The 20,688-nt window shown below is 51.4% G+C and overlaps 6 protein-coding genes across 6 annotated transcripts; 4 read left to right on the top strand and 2 right to left on the bottom strand.

The window, feature by feature from the left end:
• Positions 1-1,917: 1,917 nt before the first annotated feature.
• HO173_008622 (uncharacterized protein) lies at positions 1,918-2,319 on the top strand (the record flags this gene model as incomplete). The annotated part of the gene is made up of 1 exon (XM_037310518.1): positions 1,918-2,319. One exon carries the CDS (start codon positions 1,918-1,920, stop codon positions 2,317-2,319), a length of 402 nt encoding a protein of 133 aa, XP_037162500.1.
• A 4,676-nt stretch (positions 2,320-6,995) lies between these two features.
• HO173_008621 (uncharacterized protein) lies at positions 6,996-8,442 on the top strand (the record flags this gene model as incomplete). The annotated part of the gene is made up of 2 exons (XM_037310517.1): positions 6,996-8,249; positions 8,302-8,442. The coding sequence occupies 2 exons, from the start codon at positions 6,996-6,998 to the stop codon at positions 8,440-8,442; spliced, it is 1,395 nt and encodes a 464-aa protein (XP_037162499.1).
• Positions 8,443-10,049: 1,607 nt separating this feature from the next.
• On the top strand, positions 10,050-14,310 carry HO173_008620 (uncharacterized protein; the record flags this gene model as incomplete). The annotated part of the gene is made up of 4 exons (XM_037310516.1): positions 10,050-10,657; positions 10,715-11,452; positions 11,512-13,961; positions 14,090-14,310. 4 exons carry the CDS (start codon positions 10,050-10,052, stop codon positions 14,308-14,310), a joined length of 4,017 nt encoding a protein of 1,338 aa, XP_037162498.1.
• A 527-nt stretch (positions 14,311-14,837) lies between these two features.
• HO173_008619 (uncharacterized protein) lies at positions 14,838-17,725 on the bottom strand (the record flags this gene model as incomplete). Its single annotated transcript, XM_037310515.1, has 2 exons — positions 14,838-17,315; positions 17,384-17,725. 2 exons carry the CDS (start codon positions 17,723-17,725, stop codon positions 14,838-14,840), a joined length of 2,820 nt encoding a protein of 939 aa, XP_037162497.1.
• Positions 17,726-18,357: 632 nt separating this feature from the next.
• Positions 18,358-19,420, bottom strand: HO173_008618 (uncharacterized protein; the record flags this gene model as incomplete). The annotated part of the gene is made up of 5 exons (XM_037310514.1): positions 18,358-18,497; positions 18,551-18,796; positions 18,847-18,941; positions 19,000-19,265; positions 19,385-19,420. 5 exons carry the CDS (start codon positions 19,418-19,420, stop codon positions 18,358-18,360), a joined length of 783 nt encoding a protein of 260 aa, XP_037162496.1.
• Positions 19,421-19,945: 525 nt separating this feature from the next.
• On the top strand, positions 19,946-20,580 carry HO173_008617 (uncharacterized protein; the record flags this gene model as incomplete). Its single annotated transcript, XM_037310513.1, has 2 exons — positions 19,946-20,209; positions 20,377-20,580. The coding sequence occupies 2 exons, from the start codon at positions 19,946-19,948 to the stop codon at positions 20,578-20,580; spliced, it is 468 nt and encodes a 155-aa protein (XP_037162495.1).
• Between the last annotated feature and the right edge of the window lie 108 nt (positions 20,581-20,688).

The raw sequence follows: 20,688 nt of genomic DNA, 5'->3' as shown, positions 1-20,688 counted from the left end.
ATGTGAATTTGGCAACTCGAATTGTTAGGGCGATAGCTTTGGATTGTGGGAAAGCTACCAATACCAATAAAGGGCCATTGATTTTCTCAAAGAATTCACATGCACGCCAGGAAAAGATTCAAATAATGAATGTAGTTGATGTTGGCAGCGACATGCAACAATTGGAGACTCCTTGAAGGAGAGCACTAGCAAGAAGCGTGCGACCAAGACAGCACCTACGATTCAGAGAGTATGAATGCACGGGTAGATGTCTTGAGTCTGAGGCTTCTGAGACGCATATTGGCTGGGCATTAAAGAGTAAGGAGCAAAACTTGAGGTCTGAGATTTGTATTCGTAGAGCCTTTTCCAGCAATCAGGGTGGTCATAGACTCAGGCTTACATTCGGAGGCGGTACAAGAGCGAGACCATGATAGCTTGGAAGCTGAAATTGTCTTTGGAGGTCAGAATGTCAATAGTTGCCCTTAGGATCTATCTTCGAGGTTGAAGTCAAGAGCAGGCGTCGCTTCTTGGCATGCACCAGTCCTTTCCCATGTCGGCTAGCTCTCTTATGACTTTCTCAACGACGACGTCCCCGCTTCTCACCGTCACCCCTTACGCCTACCCGTTCTTCTATGTGAAGCTTTCAAGCCCAGTATGCGTACACTGCCAATGCAATGTGCGAAGAAAGCGCAAGTCCGAGGTTGCCAGATGTGCAAGGCCTGGGGTATTCCGACCAGACCATCCAACGTCTCGAGATCACGGGTTCTTGTCAATGCTAGTAGTGGTACTGTCACCTCTTGCATTTCTCGGTCTTCCACTTGGCGTGAGGCGCGCCCATTGCGATGGCAACTATGATCGACGAGGTAGAATACTGGACACCGAGCCCAGAAGGTCAAGCGCCATCGGAAGATGAATTTGCTTGCCGTAGCACCATGATTTGACAATTGTTCTTGTCCAAGGTCTCTGTCTCCTCAATGTTGCCTGTTGGCACCAGTAGCCGTGGGAGCCCATCTGCTAGCATACTCTGGATCATCGAATTGTAATCTTCAGTGCATGCGATTTTCTCGCTTTTTCGCTTTGTTCGCTGCGTTGAGCGTATCGAGTAATGCGTCCGACAAATTAAATAATTATCTTATTCAGGCTCGAACATAGAGGAAGATGTAAAATTGTGCACTATCTCGCGACCACCAAAGTGTGACTTGACAGAAGAGGACCAGCAAAAAGGCACAGCATTCTCAAAACAGCGGAAATCACGGGTCAAAAGTAAAAGGAACCGTACAGGGTAGTATGTGCAGACGTCACTGCATTGAAAGGAAAGAGCGGGCAAAAAATTAGAAAGACTGATACAGGTCAGGATCGAACCAAAAAGATACGCGAAGCACCAGGATTGGTTAACCCCCCCAACACTCGCAGGTATTCAAGGCACAGGAAGAAGGCGGCCACTCCTCTTACTGCACCACTTTCCCATTGGATGAAGGATCCACAATAGTTGTGATCAGCAGATCGGACATCGTCAATATACCCATGAGGTTGGCAGCTACCCCAAGACCACGGGACCAAAGACTTATCCTCACATGAACCAGAGAGCACGTATTTCACTGCCGTGACGGGAGCAAGCTACCGCCACGAAGCTATTCGACGGCCCTCGGTAAAAAGATTTTCTCCTATTTCGATATTTATATCAAAATTAAATCTTCACTCTCTGTCCTTGCTTTCCTCAACACCTTTTCGTAGTTTCCTCAACTACGCCTTCCGACGTTTGCAGCACACGTTGTACACACGCCATCTGTAATCTTGTCGGTTTTGCCTGGCTATCCTTGAATTGAACGCGATTCCTCGTCCGCCTACACCCCTTCGCATCACGTCTTCCATCACATCGACCCTTGCTGCGCGCACCTTTTCTCCCAATATCCGCCACCCTATCGCCTTGCATACACCATGAGTCGCGTCAAATCTAAGCAGACCGCGGCCCTGGGCCAGCGAACCGCTCCTTTGGGAAGGCATCCAGTGACAGCGAAGCGCAAAAACGCCAAGAAGAAGGCCATGAGACGCGCCGAGAGCAACGTGTCAGTGCTCTCACAAAACCCGCTGGCAACGTTCAGCGACCCTACCTGTATCCGCAAGCAATGGCTGTCCCAGCGAGGCTCTCGACGCGCCAAAGAATTCACTGAGCTCCGCAACAAGCGCCGCTGGGTCCAAGGCCAGCTGGAGGACAAGCACATCCAGGGCAGTACCGCTCGTGAGCTCTTGAAGCTCTACGACAAGACCTTCATTGGCAAACCACCGGGGCAGAGGCCCGGGATTGAAGACATGTCCGGGGGTGCTAAGCTCGTCAATTAGCACCTCGAATACGCTATTGAGCACAAATTGGGTGGTTTTGGGGACGATGCGGCGGACCCAAGCCATGATGCTGGGTCTATGGCCTAACCTGTGAGCCAATACTACGGTGAAATGGACGATGTTGCAGTGCAAGATGAGGAGGAGGAAGAATGGAATGGGGGTTCGCCTGCGGAAAAGGAGTGTGCAGGGCTCAATCAGGCAGATGACTGCCATGTCGATGGCTTGATGGTGCAAGAGTTGAGTCAAGATGAATTGAGCTACAACTAGCCATTTTGGTGAAGGGTGACAGTCTTGCTGCATCACTATAGGGCAAGGATGATGAAGGAGGCGGATCTGGTTAGGCTTGTGGCGATAGAAGCAAGACAAATGAGTACTAGTGTTAGGGTTTGCAGTCATTGATCATCATCGTCACGAAGAATTGTCATCTCCAAAGCTGTTTTCCCCAACAATAATGCAGGCCAGTGAGATTGCTTGGTAAAAAAAGAGACGCATAATTCCAGATGTCCGGGTTCTCAACCCGAGGAACAGCGATTCCAAATTCATCCTGCATTCGGGACCCCACGCCGTCCCAAAGCGGAAGGCCATCTTTTTGTCATGCAGGTTGACTGCCGGCAGGTGGGGTATAGTTTCCGTCGGCGAGACCGACGCATCGCGCACGGTCCTTGATTTCCACGTGGTTCTGGCTATCTTTAACCGGGGCATACATGTTCCGGTAACCAGTCATTGCCGCTACCCTTGCCAATACCACCAAAAAGAAAATGGTCCGGATTCGGTATGCAAACCGTGCATGGGTAAACGTATTTGCATCTGCAGCTGTAGCTGTACCGTAGGTATGCAGCATGATGTGACAATGATTGGCAAGCTCTATTGAAAAGTCCGAACTCTTTCATGACAAATATTTTATCTCAAATGTCAGATTTCCCGTCATGATTTGTCTTATCTATGGGAGGATGACATTGCGATCATGCATGATTGGTTGAAGTGGGAGAGAGGGAGAAAGGGAGAAAGGAGGTACAAGAATTTGGGGGGGGGTGGGGGAAGGGATGTATGCTTGAAGGGGGGGTGTGGCAGCTGGCAGCAAGTGAATAAGATAATGATTTAGGGTTCTTAGTTGCGATTGCCACGAGGCATGGCTGGCTTGAGGGCTGCGGGTGTCGGTGGTTGGCGGCATTTTGGAGGGGGGCGAAGTGGGTGGAGTCTATTGGCTGCTTATCGCACAGTAGCCCGAGGAGGCGTGGACCCGACAATCAATAGACGCATGCAAGATTCCGGAGACACTGAACTTTTTAGCGGATTTTCGTAGATTTGAAAAATCATGGGAACAATATTATTGTTACAATTACTATTACTATTTACTTTTACTATTACTATTACTATTATCATTATTGTCATTATTGTCATTATCATTATTATTACTATTTACTATTATTAAACAATCGAGAAACGCAACTGGACACCGACATCCCAGCACAATGTACCACATTAAGACACTTGAATGGGACTCGATATGGAAAAGACTTGTTTTGTTCATTTGTGATCATCATCATTATCATAATTATCATTATCATTATCATAATCATTGTTGTCATCATCATCATTATCATTCTCACGACTATTTCGAGCTTTCAAGGGTGGGTTGAGAGAGGTCGCAACTCGCGCGGAAGAAGAAAGGTTGCGAGCCACTCTAAATGTGGGGTCCAGTCAAAATATTCCTTGCCAAGACAGCAAGTTTGATGTCGCTTCCTGGCTCAATTTGACCTCGACCAATGAGAGAGTCAAATAAGCGAAAGTTTCATGCAAGGCATCGTAAAAAGTCTACAACCTTCCTTTCAAAGTGACAGGAGTCTGACATCTTTTTCGTCGTATCACGCTGATGGAAGGATAGCAGCAGCCAGCATATCTTTCGTCACTTCATTTGAGCCATGATCAAGCTTGACATCGGTCGATTCGGTCCGCAGTCCGAGATGGTGTCTAGACCGGTCCCTTCTACCCTCTACCTTGCCTTGTACCGTCTCCACCCATTTCTTACGTACCCTGATCTGGTATCACTTTCCCCGGACTTGCTTGGACTTCCGCAATACGCAAGGAAGATCTCATCGATTGTCTCCGCATCCCGTAACCATGGTTGAAGCCCAACGGAACCGTTCGGACCTTCTGAATATCTCCTGGGCACACGAGTGGCTTTGAGAGAGATATGCCTTCCTTGAACGTCAAATGATCCATGGAATCGGGATCTCCATACCTACTGCCTGGTACAAAAGTCAGGGGAAGCTTCCGTCCCCCTCCGCTGCACTCTATCTCTTCAAGTTGGGTTGAGGCTGCGGAGACAGGCCTAATTAAAAAAAAAACCTCCCCTAATACGAGCCGCGTTGAAACACCAACAACTGTCAAGTTTCACAACTTCGTATAGCAAGATGAGGCCTCAGGCAAACCATCTTGAATTCGTATGGGCTCCCACTAGGACGTGTTGGAGTCAATAGACATCTATTGATACGACCAGGGAAAGGAAAAGGGAAATGGTTGCGAGGAAAGTTGAAGGGGGGGACAAATAAGTAAGGTCAAAAGTCTAGACTTTTCTTCCGAGGGGCCATTCTCCATTCATTGTTTCTTGCGCAAAAGAGAAAAGAGAGACCCCTGTCTGCAAGGGATCCTACTAGTCTCTGACGGGTTACGACTAAAGTGACCGGGGCAGATGATCCAACCGGGTCGATATCATTATTGACGTGAGATCCATTACACCCTCTCAAACTTCAAGAGATTAGACTCACCCAAACAAATTGTGAAGCCTTTCTGAAGGTCAGAATCAGCCTTCCGGAGCCTCCCTTTCACGACCAAATACCCCTGCCGATACTTCGCTGGGCATAATCTGAATGGAAGACCACATGCTCCGTAAAGCCGTAAATACGAGCATTTGTGCTCAGAGATCAGAGCTCTAGACAGAAAGCATTTTGATCTTGGCTTGTGGGCCAAAGAATAGGAATTGTGGGGTATATGACTTGAGTTCGAAAGGGCTATAAATTGGAGATGGGAAAAGCATGATAGACTTTGTTGTAGAAGTTAGAAAGATGAAGACAATCAACCCCTTGTTGTTCCGGTCTGCTGAGGCTATCTCTACGTCAGGCAGAGTAAGGTTAGACAGTCAAATGAAAGAAGTGCTTCCGCATGAATTTAAGATGACCGAGACCAAGCTTGTCCTTAGCCTGTCCATGTCCGCGTCGCTCCCACTCCCTCTCATCCAAGTCCCAAAGAGACTCTATCAAGCGACGGACTGGCGAGACTGGGGCCAGAGCTCTCGCCGGACAGCGACGCGTCCACCTCCTTACATTTACAATCACCGTTGAAAAAACCGATCAATTCCAAACAAGGTGACATTCGATTTTGTCAACTGCTTTTCTTTTCCCCTTCACCCTTTTTTGAACCCGTCTCTTCTGCCAAATTGAGCGGTGTTATCAAGGTCACAGCGGCACAAACAAGGCCGTCAGAGCCCGCATCCAGCCTTTCAGACCGCCTGCCGCAAGCCCACCCTTAAATCTGGACAAAGGGAAAATCGAACTCTACCTACAACGCGCCAACAACAACCAATCCCTCCTCCTCCCCCCCTCCTCTCCCTTCTCCCCCCCCCCCCAGGCTTCGCATCCCAACAATCCTCCCAAAAGCTTGGACTCAACCTCTTTCCCTTATTATTACAATTATTTATCATTGTTGCTGTTATTCATCATATCTAATCCCCTCTGCATTCCGTATTATTTATTATTTTCTTCTTTATTACTATCAATCACTGCTGCCCAGTCGGACGGAAGTTACAGCGAGCGGCGGAGATCTACTGCGCTGACAGCTCCTGCGATCGTCCGTCTGATCGACGGACCCGAGAGCCTGGGCTTGCACTTGGACTCGGCATTCTAGGCACACACTGAGCTCTCACAACACTTTAGGCTTGAGATCGCCGCTCCATCGACTGTTGAACCGAGCTTCTTGCATATGCGGTACCTGCAACTTAATCTGAGAAAGCTTTTGAATAATTTGACGTGCCCGACTCGACCTCTCCTCTGCTCTGCCCCGCCGACGCAACCGGTACTGACTTCCGCGAGCCAAACGCCATTGCGCCTTGTTTTCTCGGGACCTGCCTCCCAGTACCAGAACCACCGTCACGGGCATTTGCCTGCAATCACAAAAGCCAAACGTTCATTGGGAATAAGTAAGACGACTAGAAGGGTCGCATCGAGTGCACCAAATACCAAACGCGACTCGAAGAACAACCATAGCACCCTCCCGTGAACTTCCACCGATTCAATAAACGACCACGCTGCAAGCTCCGTCGAGGACAGCAACACCTACAAATCCCCAGACTCTCTACGCTGGCTACCCTTCTGCTGCCTCCAGCGCGCGATCACTTTCAATTCCCAGCAGTCGATCGAGCTTGCCGCAGCTTCAAACCCGCCACGCCGTCTCCGGCTTCAAAGCTTACGTTGCCCTCCCTGGATTTCTTGCAACAACAGGCCAGTCAGCAGTACTGGCCTGGTGCATCCTCCTCTACTCCAGCCACTACGGCTCAACAATTGGGCACCCTACCTACCCCACCAAGCGACGGTACGGACGGTTTCAAGCCACCAGGTCACAACAACCGCGACGCGGTCCTCAACAATCTGGCGACGGCCGCGGTACAGCAGCAGCCCGGTATGGCCTCGAACTTGGAGCCAACCGGAGCATCTTCCAGCTTGACATCTCGCAGACCAGCCGCGAACAACTTGCCAAGCTTCGAACTCCCGGCACCTTTTGGTCAACAATACGCACAGAAATACACTCCCTTGCCCGCCATTAATGGTACGCAATCTACACAGGCATCGGTCAGCGTAGGCAACCTTTTGACGCCGCCATCGACAGTCCCAGGTGACAACCTTAGTCCGATAACTTCTGCCCTGAATGGTCTCAATAATAGTAGCCAAGGTGGAATGCCGCCGTACAACAGCTTTGCTTGGCCACCGCTTCCAACAGGTCTGACGCCTATTGGAATGGGAAGTGGGAACACGCCACAGCCATGGACAAACCCATTGAACCAAGCTCGGGGACTGTTTTCTCCTTCACTGTCGAGCACACTCGCTGCATCTCTTGCGCGTGGCAACTCCAACTCGCCGTCTGCAACCGAGGGCTTGCCTCCTCCGCCATTTGACATGAAATACGACATGAGCCAGCTCCCGCCTCTACCTACATCAATATCAATGTCGGCGGCTACAAGTCTCCCAACCATGCAGCAACAGGCTCAGGCAATGGCGTACATGAACCAGACCCAAACCCAAACCCAGACGCCCGTCTCAGCCACAACCCAGGCGTCACCTGTCCATGGCACAGATACATATATGCAAAGACCAAACTCAACGCCTATTTTCTACAGCCAGTCTCAACCGTCATCAGCACATCAAAGCACTTTTCCTCCGTTCCACACTAATTCATCGCCGGTCCAGCAGAGCCCAATGAGCGCACCACCACAAGGGTCTCGAATATCGCCTGTCAACGCTCAATCAGCAACCTTCTCTCCTCCCGCGTCACAGTCGAATCCGTTCGGTGGCCGCTCCACTTATGCTCCATATTCCCTCCCAGCGCCCATGAGTGCCCCAGCGCACATGAGCGGACCGATTATGTCGAACATCCATCACCCAAATAATCCAATGGGCTTGGTCGGCATACCAAGCCATGGTCTTCCCGGGGGGATGATGGCTGGCTACAATAGCGGCCACGCAGCACATCTGCAGCAACAGATGTATGGGAATCCGCAACCAACACCGCATAATGAGAGACCCTTCAAGTGCGATCAGTGTCCCCAAAGTTTCAACCGGAACCATGACCTGAAAAGGCATAAGAGGATACATCTTGCGGTGAAACCCTTCCCATGCGGGTACTGTGAGAAGAGCTTTTCGAGAAAAGATGCTCTTAAGGTAAGCTTCTTACGTGTGGAGTTGGGGAAATCCTAACTTATACATTCCACAGAGACACATCCTTGTCAAAGGCTGCGGCAAGTCGACATCCTCCTCGAGCACCAGGGACCGGGAAGACACACCGGATCCTCAACCAAAGGACGAATCAAGTGATAACGATGAATCACCCGTTCTCCATAATAGTTCAGTGTAGGGGTTACTGGTCCTTCTGTTTAATTCTCTTCTCATGGCGATGTATCAATGAGATTTACGGCGTCATGGTGTGGGGCGTAGGACGACATGCAACGAGGTAATAGTAGTTGGCGCTTACCATCGCATGCTGTGCAGGGAACCTGGTGTACAGAAGAATCTCGCTTTGTGGCGTACCGGGGGTAGCCGGGTGTTGGATGATTGATGGGAAAGGGCCGCTTCGGATGCGGAATTGTTAGATATCCCGGGGCTGGTGGTGGGAAAACCTAGTGCAGGTGTTGGTCTCGCGAGCCGGCTTGAGGTGGTGTCGCTGTTGCAGCGTATCGCTACCGGTGCTGCGGTGGAAAAGCGTCTTCGTGTACGAGTTGGCTGAATAATGCCCGAGCTCTTTCTGGCACCCAGTCGGTGTTAGCATTTTCATTCTTAATATTGATACCTTGTATTCTGATCCGCTTCGCCTTGTGAACCTGCCTCAGCAGAATAGTCCAATGGAATATGCCAGTTGGACCTCCATTGGTGTAATCCCAGAGAAGGTTAGATCGACAGGGTTACACGGTACCGGAACGTCGCCGCTTCGCTTTGAGCTTTCCACAAATGTAGATACCAAGTGGTAGCAAGCATGATGATCGCAAGACGGTGCAAGGCCTCTTTGAAACAATCCTCCAGTTTAGTCTGCTTCAAGCTCCCGAAGCTGTGCTGAATGATAGACAGAAGCACAGGCGTGAAGAAAGATCAGGAAAGGTGTACAAATGCAGGAGATGCCATGACATTGACTTGAATGTTGTATCTAAGAGATGGACGTTCATAAGAGCGGGGAGTCGCGGTAACGGACGAGAGTATGGAATTGTGAGAAGGTGTAGGCCGTTGTCGAGAAGGAATCTTCATGCACTCCAAAGAAAATACCTTGACTTCATTACATACATGACTTTCTAACCTATCCCCAAGTATTGTCTTTTGCTCGTCACCGCGAGGCAGTGTTGAGTCTCAGCCCTATTGATCTCCATTTAGCTGAGGTTTCTCTCCAATGTTTTGGTGCATTCCTCACTTCCAAAATAGACCACCTCCAGCCAACCTGGGTTGCATTCCCGTCTCTCATTTGCTGCAGCTCAACTCTTTGCTTCAATTCTCCACTGTCTCTACCATTTTGCTACACTTTCTCCACTGAGCGTTCAACGTGTTGAGGTTGTTGGTTGCTCGCCCGAAGGTTGAGGATTGAGGAGTCACGGAGACAAGGCAAGAGCGACACTCGGACGCGCTCCGGATATTGCCTGAAGGAAGAAGACTTGTCGTATTCAGCAGCTCTCTCAGAATACATTATCAGTCTTCAAGGGGTGGGCGGCTGCTCGATACTTTTATACCGCGCTCTCTCTCTCTCACTCACTGACCAAGAGAATGATATCATAGCTTCTTTTATTTTTCAGCTTTACGGACTGATCATATGGCTTTCAGCTAGTATCCAGTGGGCGACAGCAGCCTTTGCAAGCATAATTTGCTCATATCCAGACTCGGTCGTCAGCCAACCACGGCGCCGGGTCAGCTTGGGCATCGATCAACGCGACCCATCGTCAGGAGGCGCCCGTCCAACCCTCATCTGCGAGATAAATTACAAATATGGATCAACATCATGCTCAAGGGAAAGCTCAAAGACGACGCCACCCGCTCAGCGATGCCACTAATTGGGTCAATAATCAATCCCCCACGCCAGTCCCCAGCTCAGACCACTACACCTCTTCTCCAGCCAGCATACCCCACCACGGATCTCTTGCACCCGGTGGCAACCTTCAGATTCTGAACGATCCCATTCCTCCTGTGGTGAAAGCAGAAGACAGGCGCATCTCGGCTATCTCCAGCGAAGATGCTCGGAACTCCAATCGCGACTCTCAGATCTCCAATGTTTCGACTAATGCGTCTGGTAAATCGCGACGCAAGACCCATATAGGGCCATGGCAACTGGGCAAGACGGTTGGGAAGGGGGCTTCGGGGCGAGTAAGGAAAGCGAGACATGCTGTTACGGGAAGATATGCTGCGATCAAGATCGTCAGCAGAAAATCGGCGGAGATGCTACGCAGCACTAGCTTGGCCGTCATGGATACGATGTTTCGGAATGACGACAAGGGTGCCATTCCAACAGGTATTGAGAGGGAGGTGGTCATCATGAAGCTAATTGAGCATCCGAACGTCATTAGTCTATACGATGTCTGGGAGAACAGGGGTGAACTGTGAGTCTACGATAGTCGCATCGCGATTGCAATGGACCGACTGACCGGAGCTCAAAGGTACCTTGTCCTGGAGTTCGTCGAAGGCGGCGAGCTCTTCGACCATATTATCAAAAACGGCCGTCTTCCGGAACCTGAAGCTGTTCGCATATTTCGTCAAATGATCTCCGGTCTCTCCTACTGCCACCGCTTCAACATCTGCCATCGAGACCTCAAGCCAGAAAACATCCTGATGGATCGGGATCGCAATATCAAGATCGTGGACTTTGGTATGGCTGCACTTCAGCCCGCCAACAAGTGGCTCAATACCTCCTGCGGAAGTCCACACTATGCATCTCCGGAAGTCATTCGCGCGGAAAACTACCGTGGAGACAAGGCAGATATCTGGTCCTGCGGTGTCATCCTCTTCGCCATGCTGACTGGGACGCTGCCGTTCGACAGTACTGGCGATTGGCGCAATGTCATTGACGCAGTACTGGCCGGCGAATACATCATTCCCCAAGGGGTTTCACAGCAAGCCGCAGATCTGATACTCAGAATATTGCAGCCGGACCCAAGACAACGAATTCCGATAAAGCACATGTGGCAACACCCACTCCTCAAAAAGTACGAGAACCTTGATAGTACGGATCACAATGGCAGACCTTACACTGGTCCTGCGCCACCATTGACAATACAGGATTGTGGAACGCCTATCAAGCGTCGAGACGACATTGACGATGTCCTACTGGGAAATCTGGGCAACCTGTGGCATGGTGTCAGTGTGGAGGAGCTTGCGGAGAAACTCTTGAGTGACGTGTAAGATTCATTGGGTTTAACTGTAAACCCCGTCGAGTTGCTAATCGTATATGCATCAGGCCAAATCATGAAAAGGTCCTCTATACCAAACTTCTCAGATTTCGAGACGAGCAGCTCGAAGACTACCAAGGTCCTCCAATCGAGTACTCAACCAGCGACTACCACCACAACCCACCACAACAGCGAGCGGCAAGGCGGTCTTCGACAAGACCTTCTCTTCAGACATCACGTAGTCAACGGCGGCAATCTCAGTACTCTATCCTCGAGCAAAGCGCGGCGCCACCTAGGAAGAGCCACAGCCAGAGTGTCCATCGACAGGCCAGCGTTGCAGAAACCGAGGAGAGCTATGATCCCTACCGGCCTTCCCGGGCCCAAATTGCGAAAGACCAAGCAGATCAAGCACGAATAACCCTACTTCGCGTCACGTCTCACGATACTTCCAGGAAGCCATCGACCCATCTGGGGAGTACGACGTCTGCACGGAATCCCGCAATTGCCAGAGCCCGAGGCGCAGAAGATGTATACAGTATCGCAAGCTCACCTCCTCCATCAATGACCATGCACAGCGCAGGTCCTTCACAGCTCCAGAGGATGATGACCAACCGGCAAATCTCACAAGGCAACTCCAGGATGACGATGTCCTCCCGACGTTCTATGAGAAGCAATTCATCCGTCGTTATCGCGCGAAAGTCGACGAGCTATAAACGCAACGTCAGCTTCGTACACAATCGTAAACGTTCCTTCAGCGGCCGTCATCCGCGCCTGCGAAGTCAGGAGCATCATACCTCGCCATTCACGCTACAAGAGAGATTCTTTAGAGATCAGTCTCAGTCGCATGCCAAAACCAAAGAAATCTCGCTTTCGCCCTCAACATCCATGAAGGAAAACCTTCGGTCAGAAGACCTGCCTGTCGTTCGCTCACGGAAGAGCCCAGTCAAAGAACACGCTGCAAAGAAGCCAAGAGTAGCAAGTCACTACTGGAGGGATGACGCCAGAAAGGTCAGCGTCGAGATGGAGAAGCTATGCGATGATGCTTTCAATCGTTCGCCAATCGCCTCCAGCATACCAACTCCAAGAACCGAAGCCACAGGTAATCGATCTTCTCAGAATACCTACTCCTCACCAGCGACTTCCTTCTCTGTGCATGAGGATCCAGTGCCGGTGTCTGTGACTCGTCACAGCAAAGCGAGGCAAATCGAGGTGGACTATCGACAACGTCCATTGCCTTTGCCACCAGCTACCGAGAGACGAATGGATTCTGAGCATCTAGGATCTTACACTCAGCGAGAGCTTGCGAAGACCAGAGATCTCCTCAAACAGCGAGCCGCTGAAGCAACTATGTCTCCAGGCTATCTCGACGAAGTCATCGCACACTTGGACCGACTGATGCAGCCCAGTACGATAAGACTGCATGAGGAGGAGCGACGAGCAGTCTCAACGCCTGATCCTAGTATTGGCATCCCACGCAAGGACACATTTGAGCAAATCATGGAGAAGAATAACATTGGCTTCCGCTCTGCATCAGAACCGTCCAAGAGACAGAACACTAATCATACACAGTCAACTATTAGAGTTGTAGAGTCTTCTGACGGTCTCAAGCCAATATCGCCTGTTAAGCCCCTTACCATACGTAAGAAGAGCGAATCATCTACACCATCCGCAGGATCACCGCGACAGATCATACCAACAGAGCGCTTGTTCACCACCGAAGAGTTGTATAGCCAGCAGGTCGAAGAACGCCGCTCCGCTGGCCTAGCACTTCTCGAAAACCCTAGCCTTGAGCCCATAGACGAAGGCGAGGATAAAGAGAATTTCGATCCTGCTACTCGAAGAACAGACTTTCCCGAACCCAGGAAGCGCAACTGGTTCCGCCGCCATCAGCCCGTCCAGCGGAGCCGAGACAATGACATGGGTCCTCCACTCCCAGTCAAGGGCCAGCAGCAGCCGCTGTCATATCTCCAGCCCTTAGGTCAGAAAGCCCGGAACCGTGCTTCCGACGTCCCGAGCGAGGAGTCCCAAACCAGTGAACACAAGAAAGGATCAGGCAAAGCTCGTTTCTTCAAGATCTTCTCCGGCAGACACGACTCCAAGGAGCCCGATAAATCAGCTGGCGGTGACTATGACCTCGGCGATGCCGACAGCCTAGTCACCGAAGACTCCACCTTCACTTACATTCCGCAACATGCATATATGAGCGGTGCGCTGCAGAACGCGAGCCACAACAGCGTCCTCAAGCCGAACAAGCATGGCAAAAACAACAACGCAGAGGATACCATGATGCCGCCGCCACCTCAAATTGCGAGAGTCATTGTACCACAACCACAAAATTGGCTAGCTCGCTTCTTGCGTATCAAGCCTGCCGTCAACGTGATGTGTTTCCAGGTTTCAAAAGTCCGCGCTCGCAAGGAAGTCGCTGGCGTCTTCCGAGAATGGCGAAAATATGGCATGCGTGATATCGTTGTTGACAAAGCTGCAGGGAGGATCTGGGCCAGGGTGGATGTCAAGAACTGTATGTGCCGTTTCTCCTCTCATCCATCGTTCACGATACCTCCTCATCCTGTCCCTTTCAATCCCCAAATATGTCACTTTCTCATTCCAACATATCGCCATATGCCATCTATGCTGATTTACTTGCAGCTCTCCACATACCCTCTCTCTCCATAGCCGCCGAATTCCACACCCTCCTCCACCGCGGCCGCCGCGCCAACATCGCCATTGCACGCTTCACGCAAGAGAAAGGCGCCAAATCATCTTTCGAGCGTGTTTTTGAAGCGTTGGAGCAAATTTTGAAGGCCAGAGGGCTGGTGGTAGAGGATAAGAAGATGGTCAAACAGATGAGGATCGGTGCGGGGATGTAGGTGTGTAAGTTCGCCCAAGGAAAGTGCATACACGAATAAGTCGGGTGGGTGTGGAAGGGGATGAGGGGAGCGAATGGAGGAAATAATGGTATCGACGAATGTTTATCCTGCATGATTACAAGCATCTGAAAGATACGAGGACACGACGAGGAGGTGGTTTGTCTTCTTGTATCAATGGTCGGCTGGATAGGTCTGATGATGGAGGATGGCATTGCGTAGGACAGGGATGGATAGTCCATTTCGACTGCTTTAACTTCATCAACTTTTTCAATTCAATGGAACAACTAATTGCATACTCGAACCTGGTCCAGAGGAGACTCGTGCATGCGTTCAGGAGACGGTGTCCGATGGATCTACGCGGCTGGAGGCCCGATGCTACAGTAGTTCGAGGGGTTCCGGGGCCTCGTCGGTCACATTGAATGTAAGATACCTGCAATTCGTTGCGGAGGGTCGAGGTCCGATCGTACCGGCAGACAGGTTCAGCCAGTGGTTCGACACTCTGAGGATAGAATTCCCCTCCGCCCGCGCTAGCTCACACAAAACTCCCATCTAGCCAACCTGCCCAAACCCTGCCCGGCTTCTCTGATGATGCACAGCTTCCTCGCGTTCGCCTGCTTTCCCTCCTCGTCCGCGCCGGCCACCCTCGCCACGGCCACATTCCCGATCGCCTCACACCTGCCTTCGCCCAGATGATAGTTACCCGTCGTCACGAAGCCGATCAAATCGACCTCATCCGGGACCGGCGGATACTCCTTCTCACCCGCTTTCGGCAACGCCGTCTCGGGGGATGCGACGCTGCCGCTGAGAAGGCTCGCGGCAAGGTTGTTGGCAACACGAGCATGCTGCGGGACATGCTTCGGAGGTGGTGGCCGTGAGTGTCGAGCACCCTTTGAGGCTTTAGGTGGGTTGGCCAGAGCGAGCCATTTTGCGCGCATCTCGGGGTTGCTGGTCGGGAGGCGGTAGATGCGTGCGCTGCGAGTAGGGTGGCCGGCTGTGAGGAGGGTGATGTGGACTGGGGAGAGAGCTGTAGGTGGGATTAGAGGCGTGGTTGAGGGGGGGTTAGGGAGGTGGTGGATCTTGAGGGGTGGGTTTGGGGCCTCGGTGGGGATTTGCTCTGGCTGTTGGTCTTTGGGCGGAGGCGGAGCAGGTTTGGTTGCGTCTGCGGCAGCTTTCTCAGGTCCTGCTGAAGAGTATTTCTCTGCAGCTTCTGTACGGGCCGGCGACGAAGGGCCTTGGAAAAGACGGTCCCAGTCGCAGGCCCAACCCATACCGAGTTCTCCTTTCCTCCCTTCCCCAAGATCTACTTTGTCCCATTCCGTCCTCTTGCCTTTTGGCCGCCGCTCCCACTCCTGCTTCTTTCTTTCTCGTTCCATCAGTTCCCATTGATACCCTGCTTTCGTACCAGGATAGTCCCCAGGGAACCAGGGTACGCCCTGCTCGAAAGACACCTGCTTCTTCTCTTGCAGACCGCCGAAGCGAGGGTTTCCGCCAGTGGAGAGAGGATAGTGCATCAGAGAATACCAGACGGGAAGGACGCAGTCCCAGGGGAGAAGCAAGGTCCACGTGCCTTGACCATTTTTGGTGCGTGGACGAGATGCTAGGAGTAGGACAGGGATCTTTGGGTCCTTGGGAGTTGGATTGGGGTATCCTCCTGGCAACGCCTCGCCTTTACGGCGGTTGATGGCTTTCTGGCTGGCTAATTGACGAGAAGCCGTGAGCCGCTTCGTCCGGTCGAACATGTCAGGCGTGGCTTGGGCCTGGTCAGGTGGCCATGATGACAGTAGCTCTGGCAATGTTTCATTGGCCACCTCGAAGACAGGCTGCGGGACAGTACGTGGTGGATAATGTAGCCGTGGGTCTGAGATGTTGAAGCCTAACATCACATTGGTGGGTAAACAGGCTGGATTCGTGACTGCTGCAAGCTGAGGCCAGACTTCCTCCGCCGATCCAACGTCCACCCATTCATCTTCTGCGAGGTTCTTTGCAGTAACCCTGGCAGCTTGCTCGGAAGCTTGCGATGGATGAAGAGCACCAATCAATGCCTCAGTAGATCCAGGTCCAACAATTTCGATGCTACCAATCTCGAACCTTAGATCCTCCACCATGACCTGTGGCCGTTGGATCTTGGCAACCTTCAAAATCTCGCTCCAGACCTGGAGGAAGGCAGACGGATGCACTCTCATAAGAAGTTTCCTCCTCGGTCTTTTCTTTTCCTGCTTGACCACTTGCTCTGCTCCATCTTTTCCCGCCAAATTGACCTCCATTCCCTCCCCATCTCCGCTCTTCGGTTCGGGCTCTGTCTCTAGTTCGGTTCCTTTCTCCTTATCGATCTGTCTTTCTTGTCCAGATTTTCCTTGATCTTCTGCGGGCGAGGCATCAAAACACCACACAATGCCAACTCTAGAGATCCACATCCTCTCGCCATCTCTCTCCCTAATCCAACCTTCCCAGCCTCTAGTACCTCTCCTCCATTTCGCCTCCCTCTTCCCAACAAGCATGTTCTCCTCTACTCCAATACCCTTCAGTAGCCCCAACAGACTGGGTTCAACCCCCTCGATTCCAATAGTGCTTATATAGCTCGTATCCCAAGCAACACAGCCTCTCAAAGATGCAGCACGATGCGTAGGCCTATAGCATTTATCCGTCGGCGTCAAGGGTATCGCAAATCGCCATAATGGCTCCTTCGGCGGAGTCATATGCGCTCTCTTTGCATGGTACAGATGTGTAGGAAGCCACTGCTTATGGACTTGGCGTTTGCGGAATTTGGCTGGAGGGTTTGCAGGTTTTGCAAGGGTATCTTTCTTGAGCTTGCGTGATCGAGGAACAATAGCCACCATCTTTTCAGGATCTGTTTCCCCAGGCTTTTGCGTCTTTGCCGCAGCACGCTTCTTCTTAGTCAGAGCGCCCAGCTCTTTGAGTTTCTTTGCCTTCTCGAGTCGGAGTCTCTGGTGGGGTGTTGGCTTTCTTCGACGAGCCGTTACCGTTGGCGCATTATCTTCCTTCATCTTTCCACTTGCGGTACTATGTCAGCCATTCATCTCCATTGAAGATCTTGCTTGTGGCCCCGACGCACCTCCTTTGCTGCCCTCGCTCTGAGCCTCTTGGGCACCCTCTTCACATTATGACTAGCTGTCCTTCTCCTCAGATCCTTCGGCACCTGCTGGAACGCTCTCGTAGAAAGGCTGTTTTTCGAAGCCCCCATGCTCGCAGCCATTGCTTTGATCTCAAACTCGCGAGCCTTGACGAAGGCGGATACGTCAAGATCGCCATTCTTGCTCAAGGCTTTGTCGGAAGTCTGGGCGAGGATGTTTCTGGCTGAAGAGGTTTTGACGCGTTTGGCTGCACGCTTAGCGGATGGGGGAGGATTGCTATGGTGGGGAGACTGCTTGCGTTTAAGGGGCCCCGAGGGAGCCATTGTACGCCGAAGGTTCGAGACACAGCTCTAGAATATGCCACTATACATCCGTATGGATCAAGACTTCGTTGAGTACGACGAGAGAATGATTGAGTTCAACGCGCTTGGCACGTCTTGTGCGCACAGTTACTCATACAAGTAAGCTAGGCCGAGGATGACCAGATGGCAGATTAGAGTTTCGAACACAAGTAAGATTACTCTAAGTTGAGGATCGCCCAGGCTTTCCTCTCGCAGTTGTCTCTGCCATTGTATAATTATAACGGTTTGAAAGCCATTCAGCATGCGAATATCACCCAGTCCATGCCAAAGCTAAGGTATACCATATACCTAAGCATACCGCTTGCTACACCTCTAAACAAACATGGAACTACGGGCATGCTGCCAGGAAAGTAGCAATTTTCGGTCCTAGCTTCCTCCAAATTTAACGCACTCAGAGAGTCAGAGGTAACAAGCCAAGACGCTCTGGTGAGCGACGAAGTCCGAACAGAGATGCTTTATGAACCTTGTACTTTGTGATTATGTTTATTAAGATTCGAGGGGTTTCTACCCTATTGCCATTTTTTCAAGCAACACCCCCACCGACCACCGTGGGGCATTCCACTTGCTCAAAATTTATACAGTAACGCGACAACTCAGCACTCCTCATCTTCATCTTCCTTTCCACCCATTCTACTCGTCATCGTTCTCCATCTCCCGCCCTTCGCCTGCGTTATCGTACTGACGAGCTTGGGAGGAGCGTCTCTCGACTCCCCGATTGGATATTTGATTTGGGCTGCAGGTACATTAGTCACAGTCATGCAAAGGTCGGCGATAGCATTGACTCACCCATGCCAATAGGATGGCAGTTTTGATAGATGTTTTCCCATGCACCTTTCGGCACAGCGTACGTTTCATGCATAATGCCCATATGGGGATACTTCTTGTTCTGCGCAGCCCACCAGTCCCAGCCCAGACGATGGGTCGGGCCATGAGCGAATGCGTGCAAATTTTCTATGTCCTTCCGGTAGGAGATGGTCACCAAAGCATTGCCGCCTGCAGTAGCCATTTGCATGGTGTTCGCTTTTCCGAGATCTATCACCGAGTCAGCTACAGAGCAGTCAGGAATGCTTCCAAGTACTCACAGCCCCACTTCTCGCGGTCTGCTTCAGCATCCTTCCACATGTTTTGAAAGTAATCGCCTACATTCGCGAAACCTGGGGCGAAAAGACCCATTGGGCTGTCAGTGATTAGTGATTATCCCTTGACTCTTTGATTTTCCTCGGAGAAAGGCTCACTGATTGGTGTTCGCTCCCACGATGAAGACAACCAAGCCCTTATCAGCAGCCTTAGCTGGGATCGAGCCATCCTCGTGGGGTATTGGTGCTGTGCTCTTGTTCAAGAAAGCTCCATCGGTGTATGTATTGTGGAGATAGCCCAGGGTGATCAATGCACCTTTGGCGAGGCGTAGTAGGAGAAGAATCACGGCAGGAAGGAGAGCAACAGGGCGAGGAAGCGTAAGGAAGAGAATTGATTGAGCGCAGCCACCAGCGGCGAGCCATGTCTATCATAATTTGGAGTCAGCATTGCCTATTAAAGGGGGTGCATTAGGCCTTGGAACATGTCTACAGAGTAGACAACCCCCAAGACATGTCTCAAGACTTCAAGTAAATTTGGTCTGACGCTGATGCTGAAATTGGCGAGGAGCAAATCTGCCATGTTGCCTGATATATATATAATTTTGGTGTAATCAATGAGACGCTGAGATCAGAGACCTCCTACGATGAAACGATTGGGCAATCGAATCTAGGCGCTCTGCTGTTTCTAGGTCTGGAAAGAAAAGGAACGAATCTAGGAGATGAAATACCCCAATTCAGGATTATTCTAACACCCCGACTCCGCCCTTACCTGACTGAACGAAGCAAACTTGTCTGCACAATGAAGCGCTTTTATTTGTGTTTACACCGTGCACCGTGCCACGCAGACAGTCCCGAGCTTGTTTCCTAGGGCCCAACTTTTTTTGCCAACTGCAGTCCGAATGGAATCCGAGTGTTCGTATTCCGTACGTGATGTGACCGGCATGATCTTTCTTTCAAGGAAAAGCCCGAGTTCGGAGATGGTCGAAACATTTGCAGCTCCACCGCTATCCGAACAACCCCGCCCACCCACCCTGAAGCATCTCCAGTCTCCCCTCTCGCCTCCGTCCCGCCCGACCCCGTCCGCCGTTAACAATTGGGTACCATCATGGCACAGCACAAACCTCCCTTCACCCTCGAAACCGCTCACCGAAAAGTCAAAGCCGCCCAAGCCCTCTGGAACACCCGAGACCCCTCCAAAGTGGCCCAAGCCTACACCCCCACGTCCATCTGGCGCAACCGCAGCACCTTCCTGCGCGGACACGCCGCGATCGAGGATTTCTTGACGAAGAAATGGGAGAAGGAGAAGGAGTATCGACTGCGCAAGGAACTCTTTGCGCAGCAGGACAACAGGATAGGTGTACAGTTCTGGGTTTGTACCTATCGGAGTGATTCCTTCCTTCCTTCCTTCTGAAGGCCGAAACTCCGGGCTGCAAGACAAGATGTCCCGAGCACAAGGCTCTTTCTAGACCCGAGACCTGTCTTGCGAGTCGGAGTTTTACCCTTGATACCCAATGCTGACTGCCGAAATGTGCGCAGTACGAATACAGGGATGCGCAGGATTCCATGATCTGGAAACGCTGTTATGGCATTGAGCACTGGACTTTTGCTGCCGATGGGAAGATGGAGAAGAGGATGATGAGTGGGAACGATGTGGTGATTGGAGAGGAAGAGAGATGGTTCAAGGACGGGGCGGATGTTGACAGCGTTGCCCTGGGAGAGGCGGACTTCCAAGGGCAGTGAAGGAAAGAAGAATGGAGGTGGGAGGGGCAAGGATGCGGGAAGAAATTGTCCTGGTGGCGGTGGGCGTTAGGATTCACATCAAGGAGACACGGAGGATGCTGTATAGAG

The sequence above is a fragment of the Letharia columbiana genome (assembly GCF_014066305.1).
Source record: "Letharia columbiana isolate WasteWater2 chromosome Unknown Sc0000033_s0, whole genome shotgun sequence".
NCBI classification, from domain to species: domain Eukaryota; kingdom Fungi; phylum Ascomycota; class Lecanoromycetes; order Lecanorales; family Parmeliaceae; genus Letharia; species Letharia columbiana.
This window is presented reverse-complemented; position numbering and strand designations above follow the sequence as displayed.